The 26,719-nt window shown below is 42.9% G+C and overlaps 2 protein-coding genes across 5 annotated transcripts; one reads left to right on the forward strand and one right to left on the reverse strand.

Moving 5' to 3' along the window:
- Window positions 1-5,491: 5,491 nt before the first annotated feature.
- On the reverse strand, window positions 5,492-12,265 carry DBI (diazepam binding inhibitor, acyl-CoA binding protein). The gene is made up of 4 exons (XM_033163568.1): window positions 12,127-12,265; window positions 10,566-10,683; window positions 6,426-6,488; window positions 5,492-5,728 (listed from the first exon to the last, which is right to left on the reverse strand). The coding sequence occupies exons 1-4, from the start codon at window positions 12,133-12,135 to the stop codon at window positions 5,652-5,654; spliced, it is 267 nt and encodes an 88-aa protein (XP_033019459.1). The 5' UTR covers window positions 12,136-12,265; the 3' UTR covers window positions 5,492-5,651.
- A 1,149-nt stretch (window positions 12,266-13,414) lies between these two features.
- On the forward strand, window positions 13,415-26,154 carry C1H2orf76 (chromosome 1 C2orf76 homolog). 4 transcript variants are annotated; one of them, XM_033163580.1, is made up of 6 exons: window positions 13,415-13,509; window positions 15,557-15,709; window positions 16,991-17,041; window positions 19,628-19,665; window positions 19,802-19,883; window positions 25,261-26,154. In XM_033163580.1, the coding sequence occupies exons 2-6, from the start codon at window positions 15,577-15,579 to the stop codon at window positions 25,335-25,337; spliced, it is 381 nt and encodes a 126-aa protein (XP_033019471.1). In that variant the 5' UTR covers window positions 13,415-13,509; window positions 15,557-15,576; the 3' UTR covers window positions 25,338-26,154. The 4 variants fall into 4 exon arrangements, with proteins under 4 accessions (XP_033019471.1, XP_033019469.1, XP_033019473.1 ...); XM_033163578.1 differs by lacking the exon at window positions 13,415-13,509 and adding an exon at window positions 13,937-14,185; XM_033163582.1 differs by lacking the exon at window positions 13,415-13,509 and adding an exon at window positions 14,272-14,343.
- The last annotated feature ends 565 nt before the right edge of the window (window positions 26,155-26,719 follow it).

Raw genomic sequence — 26,719 nt, forward strand, 5'->3', positions numbered from 1 at the left:
TCCTACTCACATTGAAATACTGCCCCTCAATGAGACCAAACTTAGATTCACAAAATGTTTAGGGGTATGCATACCCCTGTGTCCACCCAGAAAAAAGCACAAATAATAATAATGGGCATCAAATCATGTAGTACATACCTTGACCATAAAGGTGAAATGATCCTCCCCCAAGGATCCTTAACTATTTAAAAGCCTAGAGTGGATATGATGATTTGCTGTAGTATTTGTCTTGAAGCAATCAGAATCAAAGATCTATGCCTTGAGTGCTAACCTCCCTCTGTTGATATTCTATAGCGGCACAACCACAGTGTCTCTCCTCTGTTTCTTGATCTGTGGTCCAACAAAGCTGCAGAGTTTATCCTTGAGATTGATTGTGGTGTGAAAAGTGGGTCCCTCTAGATGTTGTGAACTTCCCAGAATCCCGACCAACTCAAATCTGGGGTTTAAGTATAGTTTTGGACCAACATAACTCTTTGGGGAGAGGCAGGATCTTCCTGACTGTTATACCTCATTTATTCATTGTACTATTTTTTATTCCTACAAGTTACTGTCTGTTTACCAAGTTTGAAGTTGGAAGGACATGACCCTAGTGAGACATGACTGTTGATTGTATGTTTCCTGAATCATTACTTTACCTTTGGAGAAAGATGGCGCTATGCTGAAACCAATTATTTCTTACAGGAAATGGCAATTAATGTTTTCTGGTAACACAGGATTGTGTGTGCTGACCATTACATTAAGTATTAGGTCAGGATATTTACTCACATTTTCTAGGTCATATTTAAGTTAAGGAACAGCAACAGGGTCAGAATGGGGGCCTCTTCTTGTATGAAGTTATGCCAACTGCAGTGATACCATGATCAACAGAAATAAACCGTAGAAAAAGTTCAGATTGGCATCCTTCGTTAGAATGCATCCATAAAAACAAGAGTCTGTCCAGTTATCATATTTTCCTCTAGGCTGAACAGGCAAAGTGGCAGCTTAATCAACCTCCAAGAGTTGTAGCAGGAGCTCTTGAAATCCACAAATAAGGCCATTTTCAAAACATATCTAGCAATGGTATAATTAGTGCAAGGGTTTGTTTTTGAATGTCTGCTGTTGTTTCATGGTATAAACCCCTACACACACTCAAGAGATACGTTTTTATTTGTTTAGGAACAAATCCTTGAGTCACATCTAGCTAGTGACTCCCCTCTCAAGATAACCCTCAGCCTCAGAAAAGTAGGTGATAAGGAAAAAGATCCTCTCCCCTTTCCTCCTAGCAGTCTTTTTTGCTGAAAATAGCCCACCTACCCACAACTACTATTTTCCATCCCATCTCCCAAAGGAAAAAGATATGGGCACTATATATTTTCTTCCATAGGAGAAATCTTAAACTCCTGAGATGGAGAACAGCATTTTTTAGGAAGGAAAAAGACCCAACCCCTGTACAGTCGTACCTTGGTTCTCAAACGCCTTGTGACTCCTGAAAAGCCACAAACCCAGAAGTGAGTGAAGTTTTGTGAATTTTTTTTGGAAGCTGAATGTCCGACACTGCTTCCGCTTGAGTGCAGGAAGCTCCTGCAGCCAATCGGAAGCCATGCCTTGGTTTTTGAACGTTTTCAGAAGTCAAACGGACTTCTGGAGCGCATTCCGTTTCAAAACCAAGGTACGACTGTACTTGTCTTCTGAAGCACGTAACACGCACATCCATGAGGAAAACAACACGTAGCCAAACATCATTTGTGTATGTAGCTTAGCCTTCTCGCAGGATATATTTTTATAGCTTTGAACTGGAAAGGCTTGGTCCAAGTGGCACACTTCCGCTCATTTTACCTGCGGAGCTCTAAGGAGCAGGGCCTAGGAACTTCTTTTGGTCCCAACAACTTACTCAAGCAGAGTCAGCATTCAGTGTTAATAGGCACCATGGAATTCCAAGTCTACTCTGATATGTTCCAGCTTAGGCCTTCTTACCTGCTCCTGTACGAAGCCTGCTAGACTTAATTTTTCCCTCTTGATTCCACTAAGCTTTAGGTTCATTTGGCTACCTCCAAACAGATAAAACAAATATACTGAGCTGAACCAGCAAGGTTTTTGAGCTGCACACACTAGCTTTAGGAGTGAAAAGATTCTACTTAATACTTCCAATTGAATATTGTAACAGATACTGCTTGAATTCCCTTTAAAAAACGGCAGTTGCAGTTAAGAACTTTAGTTGCCAAGAGTTGGCAAGGGCTTCCGAATCGCCTACATTACAAGTTATTTGGCTCCATCTGGTGACCAGGATAGGCTTTGCAGCTCATCTTCGAGTTATGACCAAATTTGCTTCTACAGTGGTACCTTGGTTCTCAAAATTAATCCCTTCCAGAAGTCCGTTCCAAAACCAAAGCATTCCAAAACCAAGGTGTGTTTTCCCATAGAAAGTAATGCAAAATGGATTAATCCATTCCAGCCTTTTAAAAACAACCCCTAAAACAGCAATTTAACATGAATTTTACTATCTAACGAAACCATTGATCCATAAAATGAAAGCAATAAACAATGTACTGCAGTCACACAATCAATCAGTAGCTGAACTGGGTTCCACACAGTCACAAAAACAAACAAAAAAGCCACAAAAATGCAAAATAGCAAAAACAGACAGACCTCAGCGTAACACTAAAAATGGAAGTGTGGCACTCAATTTGGAAGCATAACATACAAAACAGCATGTTCGGCTTCCGAAAAAAGTTCACAAACCGGAACACTTACTTCCGGGTTTGCAGTGCTTGGGTTCCAAGTTGTTTGAGAGCCAAGGTGCCACTGTATACGGTAGGTATTTCCAGCGGGGAACATGTCATCGTCCTAGAGTAAAAGCATCAACTGGACTATTGCCCACAGTAGGATTTAGGAATCTTCCCAATTGTGCCAAATTTACGTATAAGCTAAAGAAGCTATAGCTTAGGGCCCCAATCTCTTGGAGGCCCCCAAAAAATTTAAAGGAAAAAAACAACTGGATGTACATTTCCAAAATATAAGATAAAAAAAACAAATAAAATAAAACCTACATACAGCAACAGTGTTTTGTAGGCTCCTATTTGTTATGTGCAAATGGCTTTAGATACCTATTGGGTCCATAAAATTACCATATATTCAACACAAAAAACAGCAACAATTTGTTTTTGACAAAGGACAGCTGGACATATAAAGGGCCCCATTACCTTCAGTAGCTTAGGGCCTCATCAAACCTAAATCCGTCCCTGTCCCAATACAATACAGGCTGCCATGGCTCAGGGCCATGGCTGTGCCAAAAAACACCTTCACACCATTTCACTGCTTGTCCTGGGGTCCCTTGCGCTGGTACTTCTAGTTTGAATGAAACCTGTGCAAGATACTAAGCCTTTAAGGTGACACACATTCAAAGACCGCCTGTGAATAGGCAGTTTTCTAAGGCTATGCCTGCATCCAAGGGATTAAGCTGGCTTCCCCCATCCTGTACTGAAGGGTCGTCTTTGCTATTTGTAGATAGATCATAGGGTGACATCCAATGTCAAGTCATGCTCAGAGCAGACTCTCTGAAGTCAATGCAAAGTAGCATCAGCCCATTTATTTCAATGGGTCTAACTCCAGGTATGAAGCAGCTTGATATCACTCCTAGTATTTTCCAAACAATTTGAGTGGAATTCGCCTAATGCATCTCATAAGCAGAAGCCCTGCACAAGGGCTCTCACAATATTGGTTTTCCTGCTGCTCCTCTTGAAACCAGTTCTGGGGGGCAGGGCGTGGAGAGAGCATAGGTATAGCCCATCTAGTTAGTTGTTGTTGTTCAGTCGTTCAGTCGTGTCCGACTCTTCGTGACCCCATGGACCAGAGTACGCCAGGCACGCCTATCCTTCACTGCCTCTCGCAGTTTGGCCAAACTCATGTTAGTAGCTTCGAGAACACTGTCCAACCATCTCATCCTCTGTCGTCCCTTTCTCCTTGTGCCCTCCATCTTTCCCAACATCAGGGTCTTTTCTAGGGATTCTTCTCTTCTCATGAGGTGGCCAAAGTACTGGAGCCTCAACTTCAGGATCTGTCCTTCTAGTGAGTACTCAGGGCTGATTTCTTTGAGAATGGATAGGTTTGATCTTCTTGCAGTCCACGGGACTCTCAAGAGTCTCCTCCAGCACCATAGGAGACTCTCATCTAGTTAGAGTGTGGTGCTAATAACACCACGGTTGCAGATTCGACAGCTTCATATTTCTGCATTGCAGGGAATTGGACTACATGGTCATCAGCATCCCTTACAATTCCATGATTCTACAAAACTCCCAGAAGAGTGCATAGGGGAAGGGGACTGATCCAGCAGGGAAGCTGAAATGCTCGTGCTGGTGACGTTTCGTTTCGTTGAATTCCCCTCCAGTGCTTTATACTACATTATTTGTACAGGGGCTATTGAAGGTGTAGGGACACTGGTGGCGCTGTGGTCTAAACCACTGAGCCTCTTGGGCTTGCCGATCAGAAGGTTGGCGGTTCAAATCCCCATGATGGGGTGAGCTCCCGTTGCTCGGTCCCAGCTTCTGCCCACCTAGCAGTTTGAAAACACGTCAAAGTGCAAGTAGATAAATAGGTACTCCCCTCCAGTGCTTTATACTACATTATTTGTACAGGGGCTATTGAAGGTGTAGGGACACTGGTGGCGCTGTGGTCTAAACCACTGAGCCTCTTGGGCTTGCCGATCAGAAGATTGGCAGTTCAAATCCCTGTGATGGGGCGAGCTCCCGTTGCTCGGTCCCAGCTTCTGCCAACCTAGCAGTTCGAAAGCACGTCAAAGTTCAAGTAGATAAATAGGTACTGCTCCGGTGGGAAGGTAAACCAGCGTTTCTGTGCGCTGCTCTGGTTCGCCAGAAGTGGCTTAGTCATGCTGGCCACATGACCCGGAAAAACTGTCTGCGGACAAACGCCGGCTCCCTCGGCCTGTAAAGCGAGATGAGCGCCGCAACCCCAGTCATCTGCGACTGGACTTAACTGTCAGGGGTCCTTTGCCTTTTTATTGAAGGTGTGCCCCACATTGGCTGCATTGTTCAATTACAGTTAAGTGCGGCATCATTCTGCTTGGCACCTACAAGTTTTATAAGCTGCATACAGACAACAATTATTTGCAATGCACTTCCAATCTTCCATCAAGAACAAGGCTCCTTAGCCTTCGCAGATGGAACTCGCCACTTTTCTGACCAGTGGAGTGTCCCACTGTTTGTTCATGCACGAGATGGGCAAGAGACTTGGGATTGTGAAGCAATGTCTGCCCCAGCACTGGAAGCACTTGAGCAGCTCTTAATGACTGGCCATGGGACAAAGAGGGGAAGCGCCTGGGACACCAGCTAAAAGCAGTCTGTGGTTGGCTTCAGATATTTCAACAGTATCCTGCCATCCTTGCTGGAGAGCCAGACAGACCAGCCTCTATACTAGTGGTCCTCTATACAACTTGAGCAGGTACCATGCACAGTAATGGGACTCCTCCTGATACGAGATCCACGAGACTACCAACAAGTGAATTTGATAGTGTTTATTATACAAACCATTAGAAGTAAATTTTCACAGCTATTAATTATAGAAAGTGGCATCAAGTCTTGGCACTGCCATACTGTGTAACACAGTTTAAGTTAGTAGAGTAAGGCATGATTCCATTTAAAGGCATGCAGGAAAGGGGTTTATTGCATTCCATATTTTCCCTTCAGCTCTTCCACTTTTTTAATATATGCTTTCATTGCGTCTTCTTTGGACATTCCTGAAAGAGAAAAAGGATTATGCATGTGAGCAGAGATAAAACATGTAGTGTTCAATCCATGCTAGATCTATGGTATCAGCCTCCCTCCCTCACCCTAGTCACCTAAGCAAGGACTCCTCTGTGTCCATTTGTTACCTAACCGTACGGTAGGTTAACCTTTACTTCAGTGGCCTGTGAACACGAATAGTCAATTCAGCCTAAAAGATGGCCCAGCTGTATGTTGAAACTGGATTAAGTGGTGAAGATCATGATCCCTTAAAATGGACAAGGTGGGGAAAGGAAAGCAACAAACAACCTTGACTCCCATGTACACCTTACAAGTTATGTGTTTTGGCCGAAGGAATCTCCTAGTTTCTCAGGTAAAGAGCTGCCAATCGATGAAAGAAGACTATTGGCAATTCCAAAAGGTGCTGAAACAGCCTGCTAGGAGGAGTTTCAACACAGATGCAACCCACCTCCCTCACTGAATCCATTGACACCAGCAATCTATGTGCATGTGGGCACATGAAATAGCCGCGGTATAGCCAGCTTTTGCGACACTGAAACTAAGGGCTTAAAGCATGGCCATAAAGCTGAAGGAATGAACTTCTAGAGTTAAGGCAAGTAATGTTGTTCTATGGGTGAGATTAAGTTGAGTCAGCCATCCCAATGATTTGATAGCAATTGAGTTGTATTTGCTGTCGCACTCAAGGCTTACCTTTCAAGGAATTCCAGGCGTCCCACTTGGCCTTGCCTTTGAAATCAAGCATCCCAGGACGGTCTGAAAGAAGTGACATTTTAACATAGTAATGCAACATCCTTGCTTTCCCCCACAGTACAAGAGATCGCTTTAGGTATACGAACAAAGGCAAACTGCATGAACTTGCAGGTGCAACTTCTTAAAAATAAAGATGATCACGACCCTGACCAGTCAGTCTTATTTAAGTTTCCCATTTAGATTTAAGAGGCAACAGCATGGTTGGGGTATAGATTTTGGCATCCCTTTGTTACTTATTATTTTTGTTTGTTTTTTGCAGCCTAGAAACAGAAGTTTAGTCCTGCTTGTTAAAAAGCTTTAAGCATGCCAGATATTTACTTCCTGCACGTTTCTGTTCATTGTTTAGTAAGCTGTTTGTTAACTCCGAGTTTCCATCAGGATAGATCACATTTTGCTGTATGCAGATTCTTTTTGTTTTTCTAAAGTTGATATCCAATCTAGAGGTACTTCCTTGAAAGCCGCGGAAGAATGATAGCAAAGCTGCTGCCTCTCAACTTTTGAAGGACAGCTTTAATCCAAGGATTGTTCAATCAACATGGCATGTTTGTTCCTGGATGAAGGGTATTTACTAATCATTGTTCAAAATGATTTCGCATACATGGTTTAATGTGCAACCTAAAAGCCAACTCTCATTCTCGGAACCAGGATAACCAAGTGCTGAGACAGCAAAATAAGCACTGCATTGCCCACAATGGAGCCCCCTGAACAAAGATGAGCAAGTTTCCTTTGGATCACCTAACTCAACTAACACATCAACAGAAGTACCTGCATATTTGTTCTTCCATAAGGTAGGAAGCCTGTGTTGCCAAGTTAGGCAACCTAGATTTTAAGACAAATATGCCGATACTGGCTACACCTATCAGAAACTGACTCATCAATTCACAACCAATTTTAATGGTAGGCAACTTGCTCAGTCTCATGCAGGTGGCAATACCCTGTAGTTTGACATCAGGGAATCACCCTACATTTTCATGCAAATTGCATGCCATGTGTGTTGCAATTGAATATTCCATTTGGAAATAAAGAAAAGAAAAGATACGATCTCTCTCTCTCTATATATATCCAAGGACACTTAAGACAACCATTCACTGGGACAGAAAATGCACAGAACATCACAGGAGCAAGCTCTGGTACTTGGGGCTCACTTTGGGACCACTGCTGCCATATCGGTTGTTCTACCTCCATCTACAAGGAGGATCCTTTTCAGCAATAAGGAAGACAATATTCTGGCACTCTCTTCTTCCCTGATCTACCCAACTAGCCACTCTATGGTACACAGAGATACAGGCGCAGATTCCATTGTGGAAATGTTCACCTGGAACAGATGGCCTCTTCCTTTTGGTTCCAAGCGATTCTGTTTTTTTGCTAACTGATCACAATCTCCATCGTACCATGTTATTTTGCATTTATATAGTGAACATCAAGCATCTGAATAAGTTCACATATATTTCCAGTAACCCTTATACAGCCACCCTGTATGAAAAGAGACAGCATCCTCCAAAGGATCGACTTCTCATCTGGCTTCCGGTTAACCATTTGTGCCTTGGCCTGGTGTAGTGGCTACCGTACCAGAGCAGCCTTTGTTTCCTTGGCAATTTATTGAACACCAGCATTTGGTCTAGTAGGTTTGTCCGTACTTGACTGCTGTTTTAGAAGGACTTGCCTGAAGGCCCAGGATGGTCAAATATTGCCTTTTGACCTACTTTCCATGCCTGTGCTTTAGGAGTGGCTGGAGAGGGGTGGGGCATACATAAACGAATGTATTGTCCTCAAGTTCTACGACGAGTATTTCAGAGTGAATTGCATGCAAACACAGCACTGTCATTTTTACCCCAGGATTGGCAATGGGGCTATTCAAGAAAACCAGCTGCTTGTGAGGTCCTGGGTGACCTTTAGCTCTAGTTGGCACTGTCATCCCAGAGGGAAGCTAAGCTACTGCCTGACCCTTGCACTACTGGCAATGGAAGCGGAGGCAATTAGCAAAGAGTTTCAGAAACCCCTCCTGCAGCATGTCCCATCAGTAACCACACTGTTGCAGCATAATCAAATCAGGGGCACTCACGTCAGTCTTCTGGTTGGTCCCATTATCAAGAACCAGTATGCTATCCTTTATTCATCTACCAAGCCTCTCTGCCCTCCCCATCCTTCAAAACACACACAAGCTACAGAAAGAGCAGAATCATGCCCAGACTTTCCATCCAGTTTTACGTACTGAAACTGGACTCCTTTTTTAGCTAACTTCCCTGCATTTGGAGTTACCCAATAGGCTGAACCACCAAGTAGGTTGGTAGATCAGGGTACCAGCTGTGGCAACAAGAATGGCCTCCAAGAGCAACGAGTCATTCTCGTGATCAGTACAAAAGTTGTGTTTGCATGACGCTCTCGCACCAATGTTTAAACAAAACCAAAGTTAAAGGAAGCAGACATACAAGGGCTTTAACTTCCCAAGCATCTTTAGGGCTCTTCTGAATAGTTGTTTGTAGCAAACCCCAACCCGATTTCAGCTACTTATTGATATTCCTGCAAAGGATATCTAAATATTAAACCTCCCCCTGCCCTGGCCTCAAACAGTGCTACCCAGTGCAATGTGTAGACTCTACAGGTGTACTTTTAGTTGTAAGATACCAAATGGGTGCTTCTGTCCTCCACTAGCAAATCCGATAGTTTCACCTTCCTCTTGAAAGATGAAACCCAAGCGTAATACTAGGCTGTTATGCGACCCCTAGTCTAGCTGTGCAATAGTCTGCTATCTCAGCTCCAGCCAACTAAAAGAGGCCCAACCTATCCTTTTGGAATTCACTTTCTGAAAACTGGTCCAATAGGATACTTGGGAGTGCCAACATGGTAACACATCCAAAGCAGCAGACACATTCATATCCTGCTTAACTGTTGTACTGCAATACTGGGCAAGGGTTGTGGAGTTGTGAAGGGGGGTAAAGAGGATCTGGTTGTAGCTTCTAAAGGCACTCGCTCAAACTCATAGCAAGTTCCACTGGAACAGAGTTTACAGTTGCCATTCTCACATGCAGCAGTTTCACGAGTTCTATGCCAAGGACCCTCACAGAAAAGGAATTTTGTTTTGAGTTGTGTGCAAATCAGAGCAAGCTTTGTCCCAAGTATCTTTCAGAGCTGCAAGTGCTCCTAGCCCAAAGCTCTTGAGAGTCAGTTGGACTAGGACACCAATAAGTTAAGCAATGCCCTGAACTACTGGATTGGGTAAATTGCTTCACTTAGAACATGGAATCTCTGCAAGAATCAGACAACACATCCTGACTAGGCCTTTGCAATGAAGAACATTTCTGCAGGCACTATTGCAAGTTACATCCCACTTGAAGTTTCTACTGTTTCATAAGCATCAGCTAAATCCGGCTAGTCAAAGTGGAATCCAAGTTCCCACTGCATCCCCATGCTGCTTGACCCCAAACACAGAAGTATGCGAGGTATTGCATATTTCAAAAGCGCTGCTGTAGCAGAAGTTACCAGTGATGGTCACCTCAATAGGGAGACTTGATGTGAAATAATGTACCTGAAACTAGAGTTATGATTGCTGCAATATTACTTTTTAATCCACTTATGAAATCTATGGACATTGCAGGACTTGCTGTGGCTCCATGCTATCAATGCAAGCAGTAGAAACGGACGCTTTTAACTATTTATGGTATGAAGCAGATTTTGAAAGAGGTTATAAGCAGCTAGGTAAGTTGCTTGCTATTACAAGTTGCTTTCAAGCAAATGAGCAAGTCTGAAATGAAAGGCAAGTTGATCTCATTGCAAGGCTGTCCCGGGCATTTAAGGAGCTCTGTACTGAGGGAGTGCATTTACTGTCAAGTGTTACTTGCAGTTAATATACCCAGATTTAACTTACGATGTTCATTTGGACTCACAGCATATACGTAGAATATTTACCTACCTGGTGTGAGATGTTACATTTCAGTATATAGTATAGTTTATAGTTCTCACTGAGATAACTCAATAGATTAGGATGAAATAATTGCTCAATGAGCAACCCCAATGAGCAACCATTGCTCAATGACCAATCCCTAAGCATGGGTTTGAATATGGTATGAATTTAACTCATACCTGTGTTTACATCTCCAACTGTGGCCTGCTTGTAATGGCTGTAGATATCCAGCATTTCTTGATCTGTTGGTTGGGTCTTCAGCTTCTTGACTTCTTCTGCAGCTTTTTCAAACTCTGCCTATTTCAAATAAGGATTCAAATTAAGGGATTTATTGCTGTTCAATACACTTAATGTAGGCAAATGGTAATTCATCTAAATCAGAATAAATTTTAGCACCAAACTTTTTAGAGCTTCATGAACTGTGGTAACGTCCTTTACATGTTTACTTTGAAATAAGTCCCACCAGGTTAGTTGGACTTACTCCTAGACAAGCATGCATAAGATTCAAGGTGTGGGAATTTAGTTGGGCAAACAGTGTGGAGATTTGAAGCTTGATAATTATCCTGAGGGTGGAAGGTTGCAAAATGAGTCGCTTTACTAACACTTGGGAGAAAAGCAGTTCCAGCATGACATACGAGGGCTGCCCCCGATGTTGCCCAATTTCTTTTCAAGTTCAAGTTCCTGCAAGCCACTTTCACCAAGACATTGCACACACACCAAGTGCTGCCAGATACCTTGAGCGAGCTGCTCATGCCCTTGGCAGTGGAAGCCACAAGGGGCCATTATCTCCAGCTGCATGTGCATGCTTTTTCCCAGGCCCAACTTTGCAAGTTCTTTTGTCGCATCCACAGTCAGCATACTAAGGAATCTTTTCACACAAGAGCCTCACATACCATAGAAACTGAGGTTTTATCACCTATCCTTCAACCACTACATCAGTTAGGCAAAACTGCCTGTTACAGCTGAGGGGGGGGGGTGGGGGAGGGAGAGGAAGAGGAAGAGAGAGAGAAAAGAAAAGGCTGCCTGTACAGTATTAGCAATTCTAAACAAGAAGAACTCAGCTTCAAGCTACAGTATTATGCAGAAGGACTGCAGATCCACTGTGCAAAATCTTTGAAGTCTGGTTTCTGAAAAGTTTCAACCAAACCACCATGACTGAAGATACAAAGTAACAGCTTAAGACTGTTTTGAAGAATTTTTAAGCCATTGCCTGGCTAGTACAGGCTTCACATTTGTGGCTTTTATAATGATCACTGGCTATTATTTCAGAAGCAGTGATCTACTGTACTTTTAAGAGTTGACCACAACTTTGCAGAGGAATAAGCCCCTGGAGAACTTAGCACTACCTACCAAGGCACAAGCGCGTGCTCTGTAAAGCGAGAACAAGGGCGCTTCATTTCTCCTCCTCCCCGACCAGAAAAGAGACACCCCCCACCCCTCATTCCGGGACGCCTAGATTGCGGGGTGGGGTTTGTGTGGGTGCTTGCAGGAGCAACATGAAATAGAAACTTATTAGGCAGCGGCCAGAGGGAGAAGCGGATCCCAAGACACGCTTCCAACTAGGGAGAAAGCAGGAACAAGACCTCAACAGAGGCGCGTACACCCTTCCCCCGACTACTGCGAAGAAAAGCGAAACCGACACCGAGAAAAGCTTAGCGAAAGAGAAACAGACTCGACTTGCCGTGCCTGCAAAGAGGGGCGTCTTGGAAGTACGCCCTTTTGTCAGGAAAGGGGGCTTACCTGTGCCATGGTTGCAGAAGCGCGCAGTGACCTCCTCCCGATGCAACAAAAGGGTGAACTGCGCCCGTTGCAGCTTCTTGCCACAGAGTCTCTATTTCACGAATCAGCCCAGCTCACGCGGCCAATCAGAAGAGAGGGGGCGGGCGCTCGCGGGCCTTCGTTCCCACCGCGATTCGGCAAGCGGGTGGGACTGACGGGCGAAAGGTAACGCCTGACTTCGATGGTGGCCACAGACGTATAACCAAAATGCTAGAAGACTAGCCCACCTCCCTGGTTCCTTATGTTGTTTGAAGAGCCTCTTCGCGAGTGCGGCAAGGGCCCATGGGCGTAGCCAACGCTGTATTTTTGTTAGGGAGGGGCAGGACTTGTTAGGGGGGGGGGAAAGAACCGACGTGATTGGCCTGTTAGTTAAGTACGCATTCCTATTGTTTTACTTGATCTGGGCAGGGGACAGCTGCCCCTCCTTTGGTAAAAAGCTGATGAAAATAATAAAGATTCACATTAAGGTTAAAGTTACAGGTAGGAAGGGAGCTGTGTTGGTCTGCCATAGTCAAAACAAACAAACAAAAATTCCTTCCAGTAGCACCTTAGAGAGCAATTAAGTTTGTTCTTCGTATGAGCTTTCATGTGCATGCACACTTCACAAAGCTCATACCAAGAACAAACTTAGTTGGCCTCTAAGGTGCTACTGGAAGTAATTTTTTTATTTTATTTTGTTTCGACTATGGCAGACCAACACTGCTACCTACCTGTAACAAAGCAAGTATTGTTTGGGGATGAGGAAAAAACAGCAACGATGACGTCTATTGAGGAAGCTGCGGGCTGCATATAAGGAGCAGTGGCGTGGACTTTCGGAAGTTGTGCGCGTGCATCCTGAGTTTAATTCGAACTTTAAAAAGCAGGCACCCATTATTATTAGTGGACCGTCCAGCGCCTGCTGGCTAAGCTGGCTTGTTTTTTTTATTTGCAGAGAAAATGTTACGTAAGGTGGACTTTGCAAGCCGTTTTTTTTAAATGTTCTTAAGCAAAACTGCATGCTCAGAATAGCTACGGTTATTATCTGGGGTAAGAACTCTTGATTAGCAATTTCAAATCATGGAAATTGCCCTAATTGAAGATGCAGACTATGCTGAGAAAATGTCATGATTTCTATTAATGAGCGGCTTCCCCCATTCTTGACCCGCACAGAGTATTCGAACAGACAAGTCGAGAACCGGAAGTATATCAACGTTAATGACCGCGGCCTCTGTATAATAAGCGGAATAAGGCAAGGGGGCGTTCGCCCGAAAAGAGAGGCGCCTGCAGTCGAAAGGGAATGCCGAACGCGCAGCTTCCTAGACCCCACCTCGCCAAAGGAGAAAATTGTTCCCGTCTCCATAGACCGTAAATTATGCTATTTTAATATGAAACTGATATTGGCCACAGCCTTCTCCCCCAACCTGCAACAATGGGGAGAATGGACTGTACCGGCAAAGCAATTTTAATACATTTTAAAATTCTGATTTCACTTTTCACGCGAATGTAAACATTAATTAATTAATACCTCGCCCATCTGGATGGGTTTCCCCAGCCACTCTGGGCGGCTCCCAGCAGATTCCGCTGTAAAGTGCAAATAAAGCAGAGAACATGAAACAGGTACCGGTATGTAAGCCTTTCTGAGTTTCAAGAACAAGATTGCAGGTTAAGCTTTCTATCAGGTCCATATCTCTATATTTCCCATACAGTGTTACGCGGCTATGGGTGCTTCAATTTAGAACGGGAATTCAGGCTGCGCGCATGCTTTTGCTATCTCTATGGGCAAAGCTGCCGTCAATTATAGAGCGATGGGCGTATCTAAGGATAAAGGCGACCAGTGGGCGACGCAACTCCGTCAGTAGGGCGGGAGAAATGTGCTCGCGACAGCCAATCGTTGGCGAGTTCATGGAAGGCGTTTGCAGAGGGGGCGAGGCTGTGTCTGGAGGCTCCTGGGGAAACGCGGCGTCCAAGAACCAGGAAGTGGAAGTGCTCTACCTGAGATTGGGCCACGTGTTTGGAGGGAAGGCGTCTGCCTAGAGCGCCGGTGAGGCAAAGGGGGGCGGCGGGGGGAGGACGAGGAGAGCGGGGTTCGTCGTGCGAGTTGGTCCGTGGATTCCCAGTAGCAGCAAGAATGACATTTTCAAGGCTGACATGAGAATGGTGTTAAGCGCAGAATTGCTCCATGTTCTGTTTGACACTTTGGTTGGTCGCAATAGTGGTTTTGCAGAGGATCGGCGCAATTACAGTATTTCTATATTGGCGCCCGCCATAAGGTGATCTCACCACCCCAGGCTGCGAGCTAAGTGGCGGTGGTTCGTCCCTGCACCGCTACACCATTGAGCAAGAGACAAAAAATAATAATAAAAAAAAATAGAGTTTGGAGTGAGACTCAGCAATATATTGGTTGGGCGGCTCTGCCCCCAGTGCCCTGGTATATTGTGTGTAGCGAAAGATAGTATCTGGGAGAGTACAACGTTTGTATTTGTGCATTATTAGCAAAATGTACAGTTCATGGTGCTAAAAAAATGGGTGTTTTAGTTAGACACAGCGCTGCTTGACTTTTACAGCACTAAACATTATGCCACCGTGTGGTTTTGGTGTAGCTTGCATGATGCTCTGGACGTGCCAGACCAAAAGTGGGTGGGGCAACCGACGTGATTCTTAAACAATCACCCTTAAAAAAGAAAGGAAGTACAGTAGTATATTCTAGCAAATAAGGTACAGCAAGTTTACAAGTACTAACCGTATTACAGCAAACGGGAAGTGGCACAAGATTAAACATTGTTAAACTTTGCTAAATCACTGATTAAACAATCTAGCATTTTGAACAGCAGGGTTTTTTTTTGTTATTATATTGTAAACCTCCCTGTGATCTGAGGATGGAGGGCAGTATAGAAATTTAATAAATATTATTATTCACACAATACGGTAGTACTTGCAAGTAACTATTTTACATTTGTTTCGATAGGTTATTTATTGTAAACTGCTTAGAGGTTTTATTGCAGTCAAGCAGTATATAAATTTTGTTCACTTGAAAGTGAGTTGAATCCTCAATTGGTGCCGGAGGGGAGTCCTTCCAGTTCAAATGCTAGATTCAAAAGAATGATATTCCACAGGGCAGGGATGGGTTAAATTCCCTTTTGCTGTCTACAGTAGTAGTACTACAATCCTGCTAATTGTCAGCCCCTAAGGGCTGCTCTTTGTATATCTATATATTTTAAAGTTCTGGTTAGATTTCAATATGCATTTCGGGAACAATCCTTTACATGCAACACTAGAATACATCTTAAATATATAAACAAAAGAACTTGAAGTTTCTTGCTACTGAAACATTGATTGTACCCAATGTTAGGACCTTATGCTCTTGTTTTTTTCATAAGCAAGCTCCTTCAAAATAAACATTTTTGCCTTCCAGGTACTTGTTGGATAGCTCACATGTCATCAGAAGACGTTACTGTCACTGTTCGTCTAGTTCGCTCCTTTGAGCACCGTAATTTTAAACCTGTTGTGTACCATGATGTTACTCTGGATCAGACTGTCGGAGAGTTTATTGAATTTGTGAAGAATGGTAAGAAACTGTTATGGCTGGCTAGTGCTTCTCGGTGTGCCAAGGAACATGTGGCGGGGGGGGGGGGAAGGGGGAAAACTGCCCCATGCTGATAGACCCCAGGGAAGAGCTGTAGCCTAGTGCTTTGCATGCAAAATGTGTCAAGTTTAATCCCTGGCATCTCTAGGTCAGTGTTTTTCAACCTTTTTTGGGCAAAGGCACACTTGTTTCATGAAAAAAATCACGAGGCACACCACCATTAGAAAATGTTAAAATTTTTAACTCTGTGCCTATATTGACTATATATAAAGTAATTCTCTCTCTTTTCCCACGGCACACTAGGCAACATCTCGCGGCACACTAGTGTGCCGCGGAACAGTGGTTGAAAAACACTGCTCTAGGTAGTGCTGGAAAAAAAACTCCTGCCTGAACCCCTGGCAAGTTCTAGCCAATCAGTGTTCATGATATTAGGAAAGATGGACCAAATGGTCTGATTTGGTATAAGGCATGGGTAGGCAATGGGAAAGGCCTGTTTCAACCTAAATTCTTCCTCATGGAGCTTTTGCTTCATTTCATGTATACAAGGCAACATTCAAACATGTGGCCCTTTAAAGAACTGAGGGAAATCTCTCTTGTAAACCTGTAACAACCTTTCTGGCCTCCTTGCTTTGTATCTCAGCTTCTCAGAGACACGTCACACATAAGACTTCCTGCAGTTATGGATGTAACAGTGTGGATGGAATCCGTGGGATTATGATGACTATTCACAGATACTGGGATGTATTGTGCATGATTTTAACCTGTGATTTCAAACATCCTTTGGTACACTTAATGTGCCACTATAAGCCTTTTCCATGTTTTCTTGGAACTTGGGTTCCATTGGTTTGTATGACTTGGACTGCAGGCCTGTGCACACTTACTTGGGAGTAAGCTCCATTGGACTCAGAGGAACATATTTTTTAGTAGACATGCATAGGATTGTGCTGCTGGTTCTAAGAACAGATAATAACTGTGGGCAGGATTCACTTAAAGCAGAAGCCCGTTGCAAGAACTTTTGCTTGTGAACTGGGGCGTCCCCCATGTTCTCTTCATGCCCCCCCAACTGGATCTGGGGGCTTGGGAGAACCCTCAAAAGAGTGTGCAGGGGAAGGAAGGGGGATTGCTCCACCTAGGAAGTTGAAATGCTTGTACAGATGGAACAACTGGAAGAGTGCACTGTTGAATTTTGTGTACTGTGTATGGTATCTTGTTAAATCCAAGTGAAAATGGTTAATGTTCCTTTTCAACATTTCCCCCACCCAGATGTGGTATTAAGGACAGGACTTCCACCTCCTTTTAAAAAATATAGATACGGTATGTATCTTTCCTTGCACTTTTATTAAATTGGTTTATCTGCCTTGGGTTTAGCCTGTGATGCCCTCTGGATGTTGTTGGACTACAACTCCCATGAGCCTCAGCTAGCTTGGTCAGTGGTGAGGGATGATGGAAGATGTAGTTCAACAACATCTGGAAGGAACCTAATTAGATACCCATTGTGTTTTTTTGTGAGGGGAAGCTGGATGCAGAGGTTGGGCTGGAAAATAATTGGGAGTTTTGGTTCCATGACAGGTTAAGCTTTACCTCATGGAATTATTAAATAGTTGTACATCTTGGAATTCATTTCATTATTAGCCTGCAGATTGTTCATGCTGGTGTTAATTGGCAGCATTGTCTTTTGGGTATTAATTTTTTTATCATCTTAAATGCCTTTTAAACTCGGCTCACATGTTGAAGTGCTGCTCATGACCCACAATCCTTTGAAACTGCAGTTTCCTCCGTGCTTCTGCATTTCAATATCCAGCAACTAATTGTGAGGTCAGAAGGGGTAGCCAAGCAGGAGCAAGAAGCATGGAATGAGAGGCTTACGTGTGGAAAGAATTTACATAGTAAATAAGAAGAGAGTGGGAATGAGGCTGGAGGTAAACAGGAAAGAGCTTAAGTATGAGTTTGTGAAACGATATAAAATTAAAGCAAACTAGTATTTTATTAATCATTGAAAACAAACAGGATTTGGGCTGCAAAATCAAATATATTTGATATGGCAATGTAGTATATATAATATATCTAGCTTGGAAGCTGACATTTTGAAAACTTTCAGCTTTCAGGGAGCAACAATTAAACAGCAGGTTTCTCCTGCTTGTTGTCAAGAAGATCTAGGCTTGACTCGGGGGTTACAGGGGACATTTGTAGTGGTTCCTAGTTGCAGTTCCAGTGTTTTGCTGTTAAGTCCTGTCTTGGGATGGGGGTGGGGCGCGCAAGAAACTGAATTCAGTTTGCCTTTAATGCCGAATGTATCAATTTGCATTTTCTGAAACAAATTTCTCTAACCAATGTTTACGAACATGCACATAGCTGAGGAAATGTGTATATAAATGAATATATTAGTGAAAACAGCATGCAAAACGTACAGTAGCATATTAGGAAAAAAATCCTTGCAAAATGTGTACATTAGTCAAAATCTCAGGCAAAATGTATGCATTCGGCAAAAATAGCACTACAATTTTAATGAAAAAATAGTACTAAATTTTAATGAAAATAGCACTAAATTTTAAATGAAAATATTGCAAACGGCTGCAGCATCTTGGAGAACTGCATTTAAGATTGAAAAAATAAGAAACTGAGAACCAAAACTGACAGGTTTCGCCTTCTCCCACCCAATCCATTATAGTTCTTCACTAACTGTTGGCAAGAAAACAGCAGTTTAGTTAATGGATGGGTGGTCTTTTGGTTGTGAACATTTGCCTTTTGCCTTGCTTTGCTAATGCATAATATAATAATGGTTATAAAAGCAGCAGGTATTGATAGTAAGAAACCAGAGTGCAATTATCAGCAAAAAGCAGCCATTTGAAGCACACCTACTTTAAAATAGTGCTGCTCAAAGTTGAGGGTATGACTTTCCTGAAAATGCCGATAGGTAGGCTGAATGTTCAGCAACAGTATAGCAATTGCAAGACATGGTGATTGTTTCATATTTTTACTGAGATTACTTTAAATACCATATTTTTCCATGTATAAGACTACATTTTTTCCTAAAAAATAATGTCCAGAATTTGGGGCCGTCTTATACATGGGGGCTATCTCCCTCCATTTTCTTAAATCAGAGTCCCCCCAAATAGGGGGCATCTTATACATGGGGGAGTCTTATAGACGAAAAAATACGGTAGGTGTTTGCCACTTACTTTGCAAAGATAAAGAAAAAGTCATTTGTAATGTGGCCTCTCTTTGTTTGGTATAAAAGGTCCTCCGTGAGTGTCCTTGGCAAACACCACCAGCTTTTATATTTCATGCACAATTCAGCATGTTTGTTGCAAGTAGAGGTTTATCAAGCAGGGATGTATTCTGAGGTTGCCTCCAATCCGGATTGGGAAACTGTAATTATATCAGGAAGAAAGATGATCTCGTATCACACAACTTTTTATTTTACTGGAATTCTGATTAACAGTTTAAAAAGGGACCTGCTTTCTGTGTGTGCGCGAGTTTTACTTTTAAAGCATAAAACTGCTAATCAAAGCTGAGGTTGGAAATTCAGATTCATTTTTTGGCTTGAATTCTGCAACCTATACTGTCAACTGGGTTTTTAATTTATTTGTATTTTTGAGTAGTCTTAAGGATTCTGCTCGGCATTTGTGTTCAGGGCTTAATGGATGTGAGATTAGATTGCATGTTTCTAAGCATATAAACCTTTTACAGCTGATTCTGTTAAGGGATTTTGTAGGATTGTGATGATGTTGTCCAATTCTAGTTGAGAGAAGCAAAATAAGAAGAAGAATATTGCAAGGTGACAAATGTGTGGGAAGAATGTATGGTATGATGCACAAGACCTTAGATGTAGCATTCTAGCTAAATGCCCAGTAGAAGAAGAAGAAGAAAAACCATCTTAAAGCAAGCAATCTCTTTCAGATACAATGAAGATTCTTCACCAGGCACATGGCTCTAAGGTACATTTTATGACTGCTCACTCCCCTCCTAAATCTCTCTAAATTTAAATTGTTCATGCTGGAAAGTGCCTGCCTTCTAGTAAGGTATAATGTTATTTGACTCCTCCGTATTTATTTTCATCCCCTCCATTTCTAGACCAATGAACTCGTCGTGAGTTTAGAAGACGACGACAAACTCATTTTGGCAGAGGACAGCACCCTGAAAGCCGCTGGCATAGGTTGGTAGTGGGCTGGGATTGACTGAGGCCTCCGCTCGTTGTGCTTGTCATTATCCTGGCTGATTATGTTTGGATAGCCTGCTGAAAAGCAAATGCTAAACCTGATGCTCCGTACGCAACCTGACGATTATTGAGGACCAGTGTGTGTGTGCTTAATGTCCATTCAAATCATTGGGTTCGAGGGCCCCATGTGCCTCTCTTCAGAATGCTAATGGGGGTATTCCCTCTGTCGTCCCCTCCACCACGAAAGAAAAAGGTTATGCTTGGAATTCTGTTGAGGGTAATTTTAAATGACTGACAGCTTGGTTATTCGTACCATGCCTGCTCCATCTTTTCAGCAACGTTGAAACTGATGCTTCGGCTAGAAATTTAAGCAGTGTAACCAGTGAGGAGTAATGAAGAGAACCTGTTCAATAATGTGCAGTTCTGGAGAGTCACCAAGATCACTTGAGAGGGAATACAAGTATAAAAAGGGCATACAGGTGAAACTCGAAAAATTAGAATATCATGGAAAGTTCCATTTATGTAAGCAATTGTTTTCATTAGCTACTGGAGTTTAATATATGAGATAGACTCATGACATGCAAAGTGAGATATGTCAAGCCTTTTTTTGTTGTAATTGTGATGATTATGGCATACAGCTGATGAATACCCCAAAGTTGAAATTGTTAATTTGGGGTTCTCGTCAGCTGTACGCCATAACCATCACAATTATAACAAATAAAGGCTTGACATATCTCGCTTTGCATGTCATGAGTCTATCTCATATATTAGTTTCACCTTTTAAGTTGAATTACTGAAAGAAATGAACCTTTCCACGATATTCTAATTTTTCGAGTTTCACCTGTATTGGAACACACTTGCTTGGTACCCGATTGGGAAGTGCCATAGGCCATGTCATGCAGCGATAAATGCAAGAAAACAGTGTTGCGTGGCAAACCAAGTGCCCGCTGGGTGGGTGTAAACTTTTGCTCTACGTAAGTTAGCTGAACTTCTGAGACATTCATTGAGCATGTAGCGATCACATCTCATTTGATTCACATTATGAAAAAGAAAAGTAAGCTTTTGGGTTGATACTCTGGCTGGCCTGTGAGGTAGTCATGCTACTCAGGCTTACTGATAGCACAAGAGGAGAGCTAGGTTCTGGTCTTTTGCTTACTGGACCAGCATGCTTCCCAGTTAACTGCTGAGATTTTAAATATATGTATTTTAAAACAAAATTTTTATTGGTTTTTAAACAAGTACAAATACAATAACCATTAAACACCTATCCAGCAGTACAGCTAATGGTGCTTGTTTTATCCTTTCACTTACATATTCAGCAATCAAATGTATTACTTGACAAAGAGATTTTAAATATTAAATCAGTAAGGTGTGTTAGGGCATTTCTGCATTTGATTAATTTTGGGGATTGGTAAGATCCCAACCTGGTATTTCCAGATGTTTGGGACTGTAACTCTCCATCATCCTTAGCTCTTGCTGGTGGGGGCTCATGGGAGTTGTAGTGCAAAACACCAGGAGGGCACCTGACTGGAAAGCTGATGTAGTGTTGCTAAAAAGCTCTGCACCTATAGGGGGAGCTTCATTATGAGACAATGATACGCTGCACCCTGTACGGCTGGCCTCTTTCTCCTGGCAGCAGGATGCGCTAGCAGAAATATGGTTTTGCTATGGTAAGGGGAAATTTCCTTTGCTTTTTGGAAGTGTTCTAAAGCAGCTGTTTAGTGGAACGCCGATGGGATCTGCAGCAAAATGTTACAGCATGGAGGTGGCTGTTCCATCCCATCTCTCCAGTTTTTCCTGCCTCCCTCCGACAGTCAGCATTCCATGGTCTCTGAGCATACCCAGCCCTCATTGGATTGTTTGGGGCTCTTATCCCCCTTAGGGCTTCTCTCTCCCTTCCTAAAGCTTTTTGCACATCTTCAAACTTTTCAGCCCCCCTCCTCCCACCCCTTTCTTGCCCTCTGTTTTGGCTACATAAGCAATGGCACTCACAGTGTAAACATGAGGAATGGAGGGAATGACTGTGGTTATAAACAGAGTAACAGGGGTGTGTGCTTTCCAGAAATGTTTGAATTGGCTAATTTAGGCTAATTTGCATATTCGGCTAATTTGTAAAGGGTAATTATCATTGGAAAATGTTATGGTGCCCTAGAGAGTGACCTGACTTCACATGCTGATGCTACTTGGATTTTGTAAGCAAATCCAACCACTTTGAAGCTGCCAATTCCCGTATTTGCAATTGGCATCCATTCATTGTTGCTAATGAACTTATGGAAATGGAAAACTTTCCATGGGGCGCCGGGGGGGGGGGGAAGGGGAAGCTCCAGAATTTTTTTTGTCTGCACTGAACCAGAAACATGGGCAGCTGCTATGTAGGTATACTCTCAACGAAAGCCCTGGAACAGATGAGTCCTGTAAGAACCTAAATCGGGCATCCCCAGACTCGGCCCTCCAGATGTTTTGAGACTACAACTCCCATCATCCCTAGCTAACAGGACCCAGTGGTCAGGGATGATGGGAATTGTAGTCCCAAAACATCTGGAGGGCTGAGTTTGGGGGTGCCTGACCTAAATGCATTTTAGCTGTCTTGTGAGATTGGCTTTCTTAGGCCAATCTTCTCATGGTGGAGATGTAGGAGGCAGGCATTAAAGGAATCTGTGTACCTTTTGCCCGAATATTTGGACCATAGAAATTTTGCTTCATGAAGTGGAAGAATTATGTTCAACCCTCCCCCAGAATGGGGTTCTCAGCTGGTGAAACACCTAATGAATTGAATTTGAATTGAACACTCAAATTGAAAAGCTAAAGAGACCTGGGTGCTTCTGAAAAGACTCTCTTGATTGAATTGAATCAGATACAGAGGGCTGTCATCACTGCCCCTTTTTACTATTTTGGTTTGGTTAGGGGTGTAGCCCAAGAAGATACAGAGGAGGGGGGTATGGACCTTTGCATTCTCTACTTTTTGAATTTGGGAAATGCATCCTTCCTTTATGGCAGGGGTGCAGAAACCTGCAGCCTTCCAGCTGCTGTTGGACTCCCAGCTCCTTAAATCCCAACATGCTTGGCCAGAAATCAGGGCTGCAGCATCAGGAGTACCTCAAGTTACCCACTTCTCAACTTGTGATGCTGCTGCTGCTGCTTCTTTGGCGATCACTCGTAGCCGAGTAAGATTGTCTTCCATAAACACAGTTTTAACAGTGAGTCCGTAGGTGACTGTGGAGGCCAGTTCTGGATCCACACGTCCTTCCACAGTGGGGACATAGGTTTCCGGGTGGGAATTGATGATAGTGAGGGTTTGCTAAGCGTTCCTTCCTCTTAGCGCCTTTCGTCCTGAGTTCGAGTGTCTTCAAAACCCATGACACCTTTGGTAAAGGCTGTTCTCCAACTGGAGCGTTTACCAGTTGTCGGGGTTTATACTACATTTTTTAAGATTTGCCTTGAGAGAGACTTTGAACCTCTTTTGTTCACCACCAGCATTGCGCTTACCATTTTTAGGTTCGGAGTAGAGTAGTTGCTTTGGAAGAAAATCTCCTTGTCACAAGGAGACTATAGTAACTAAACCAGAAAGATCCTGCATTCAAAGAAATATGGTTCTTGAGGGAGTGGACAGTGGGGGGGGGTCAGTGTGTGAACCTGAAGCTTGCTGCTTATTTCTCCCAGGTTATACAGTAGTAAACCCAGGAGTGAAACGTTATATACAGGGTGAGTCTTTTAAAAGAGGCCCCATGGAACATGTGTATTCTGTATCCACGGGGCCTCTTTTAAAGGACTCACCCTGTATAAACGGGCCCGATAACTGGAAGTGCCTGGGAGAATTAACTTTTTTTAATTGGCAACAATTGTCCGATAAATGAGTCTTAACTGTCTCGTGGGGAAGGGCTGTAGCTCAGTGGTAGAGCATTTGATTTGCATGCAGAAGGTTGAAGATTTTATTTATTTATTGAATTTATATTCCTCCCTATCCCTGGAGGTCTCAGGGTGGCTCACAGAAGATTCAATCCCCAGCATGTGAAGAAGCTCTGCCAGAAACCTTGCGACAGCTGCTGCCGACAACACTGAGCTAAATGGACCAGTGGTCCGCCTTGACTTAAAGCAGCTTTCCATCATCTCCTTTTGTTTTGCAAGTATATTGAATGACAGAGGTTCCCAAATTGTGGTCCACGAGCTTCATTCAGGCGGTTTGCAGCGGGCCTGTGAGGAACATTTAGAATTGGAATGCTGTAGAATTTTATGGCATTCCAATAAAACGCCATATAAGAAATAAAAGGAGCAATAGAAATACAATTAAGAATCATAGCACAGCACATTACAATTGTGAAAACAGGCAGAAAAATATATATGATTAAGTGACCCACCAAGACCCTCAATAATTTTTAAGAGGTCCATGGGGGGCGGCGGCAAAAAAGTTAGGGAACTGCTGCTGTATCTTCCTCACTTTCCCATGCCCCCAGTTTCCGCAGGCATCCTAGCCAATATTCAGAGTTGCCGTCCCTCGCTCCTGTTTTGCATTACACAGGCAGACTTCATTAACTTCTGGTTTAATTTATTAAAAATAAAAAATAAAACCGGTGGAACTTAGTCGTGGCTCACCACTTCAAAAGAATCCGACGGTCTCTTAATTGTGATGGCTTTCCGTCAGCTCCATCCCCCGCTCTGAATTAGTAATGTTGCTGACTTACTGTTTTAGAAGAGGAAGTCCTTGACCCGCTGGTGGGAAGAATTGTGGCTTCTCTGAACCTTTGCGGGTCCTTCAGCTCTGCCATATCCCCTGTGGATAATTAGAGGCATTTGAAGGTATTGCTGGAGAAGCCAATTTGTGTCTTTCACTTTGCATATTGTTGAAGCCTCATGAATTAATCATCAGCAGGGCAAAAAAATTAGCTCCCTCAGACGCACTTTTTTATGGGTCATGAGGGAGAATGTAAAGTGATCTGTAAAATATTCTACTGATCCTCTAAGTATTAAATTATTATGGCTACAGGTTAATTTCAGGGGGATATCCCCCCTCCCGCGGAACAGAATGAGGAACTTCGTTATTTTCCCATGTATTCTGAAGAGAAGCACTGGATTTATTTATGGGAATGCTCTGCAAATGGTTTCATAGCCCTTGTTTTGAAATGGTGCCTTTTAACAAGGGTGCTGTTCTTGCCCCTGGCTGTAGTATGCTTTTGGGGGTGGATAGGTGGGTGGGGGTGTACTAAGCGCATTCTTGCTATTTGGATCTGATGTAAAAACAAACAAGCGAATAACTAGCAATAGCCTTGAACCACAGAGTATTCAGCACCATCTGTGATTCTAATTAATGTTAATCTGACGTTCTGTGGCTTGAAAATTGAATGTTTTCACCAAACACGCTCAATATTTTTCCTTTCAGCAAATGAAACGGAGCTTGCATTTTTCTGCATGGATGATTACAGGAAATATAAAGCCAATCCCGTTGCTACCTGGTGAAGACGTTGCAACTTGGGAGAACGTTCCCCCACTGCTTGTTTTGTGAGGCTTTATAAATTCTTAAACCTTAAAAAGCTGTATATTATAAGTATTATGAATTTTGCTTGCAGGAACAACAAACACTGCTTTTCGTACAGTTACTATCTTCAGTTCTTTTCAAACACAAGCCCCTACTCACAAATCGGACGGGAAGTGTTTTACAGTGGCAACATACCAATCCACCATACATTTTAAAAATGTGAAATGTTGGCTGTGGACTAGATGTGAAATGTAATTAACTAACACCAGTATTTTATTAGGGCTGTGCCTTGGATGAGATTCAAGTCAGAGGCAAGAATCTCTTCCATAGTGATACTTGGACCTCCTCAGAATCCAAGGCAGCTTGAGTCCGTGTTGAAGCTGGCTGACTTCAAGACTTAGGAAATATATTGGGCTATTTTATTTTATTTTTAGTCAAGGGGAAGACATCTCAGGCTTTGGAAAATATGGCAAGATGGCCTCTTGCCTTGGATCTGAGGCAAAATATGATGCTAATCTGATCTTACGAAGCCATAGCCAAGCCTATGAGGTGGGTTTTTTTCTGTACACAACCCAAATATATATTTAAGCTAATTTTTCCATTCTTTTCCCTTTGGAAAAAGTTTCTTGCTGTGTCTTCTGGATAAAATGTAAATGGGTACAGTACTTGCTGCTTAATGGTTATATGTTGTTGCTACAAATCTGAAAAATATACTTGTTCACCGGGTTGGGGGGGGGGAGAGAGAGAGAAGTGTTGTGTACAAACTTGGAAACTTTTGAAATAAAGGATTATTTATCACAAGTGAGTCATTATTGCTGAGGCTGGGAATCCTGTGGGGTTTTGTCAGAATGGCTGCTGTTCAAAATCTTGCCAGTTCCTCCCTCAGAGCTCACTCTCAAAGATCCTTTTCTGTGAGGAAAATAATAAAGGAACAGGTGTGACTGATCCATTAGCACTAATTCATGCCAAATCTTTCATGTTCCATATTCAAATTCATTTCTGCAGCCTTGCAAACAAAAAAAAATTTTTTTTTTTAAGGGATGGCTAGAATTCTAAGTGAAATACGTTCTCATAAACACAGGGGTGATGCTTGGTGGATTTGTAGGCAGCAAATGAAGAATTTTATTTGTTCTTTTTGGGAAAAGGGTGGAATTCCTTGTAGCACTGAGGAGATTGTTCCATCACTTTAAGTATTTCGGCTTGCCTTATGGAACGATCTCCCCTTTCCTCCCACCCGCCATCACATGTTGTTCTATGGGTTCTCCTGACCCCCTAGAGTAGATTTTTTTTGGGGGGAGGAGGAAAAGCCTCCTTGTAGTTGAATCTGCCCCCTACTAGCCAGTCATTTACCCTGGAGGGCATA

The sequence above is a fragment of the Lacerta agilis genome, chromosome 1 (genome assembly GCF_009819535.1).
Source record: "Lacerta agilis isolate rLacAgi1 chromosome 1, rLacAgi1.pri, whole genome shotgun sequence".
NCBI lineage: Eukaryota > Metazoa > Chordata > Lepidosauria > Squamata > Lacertidae > Lacerta > Lacerta agilis.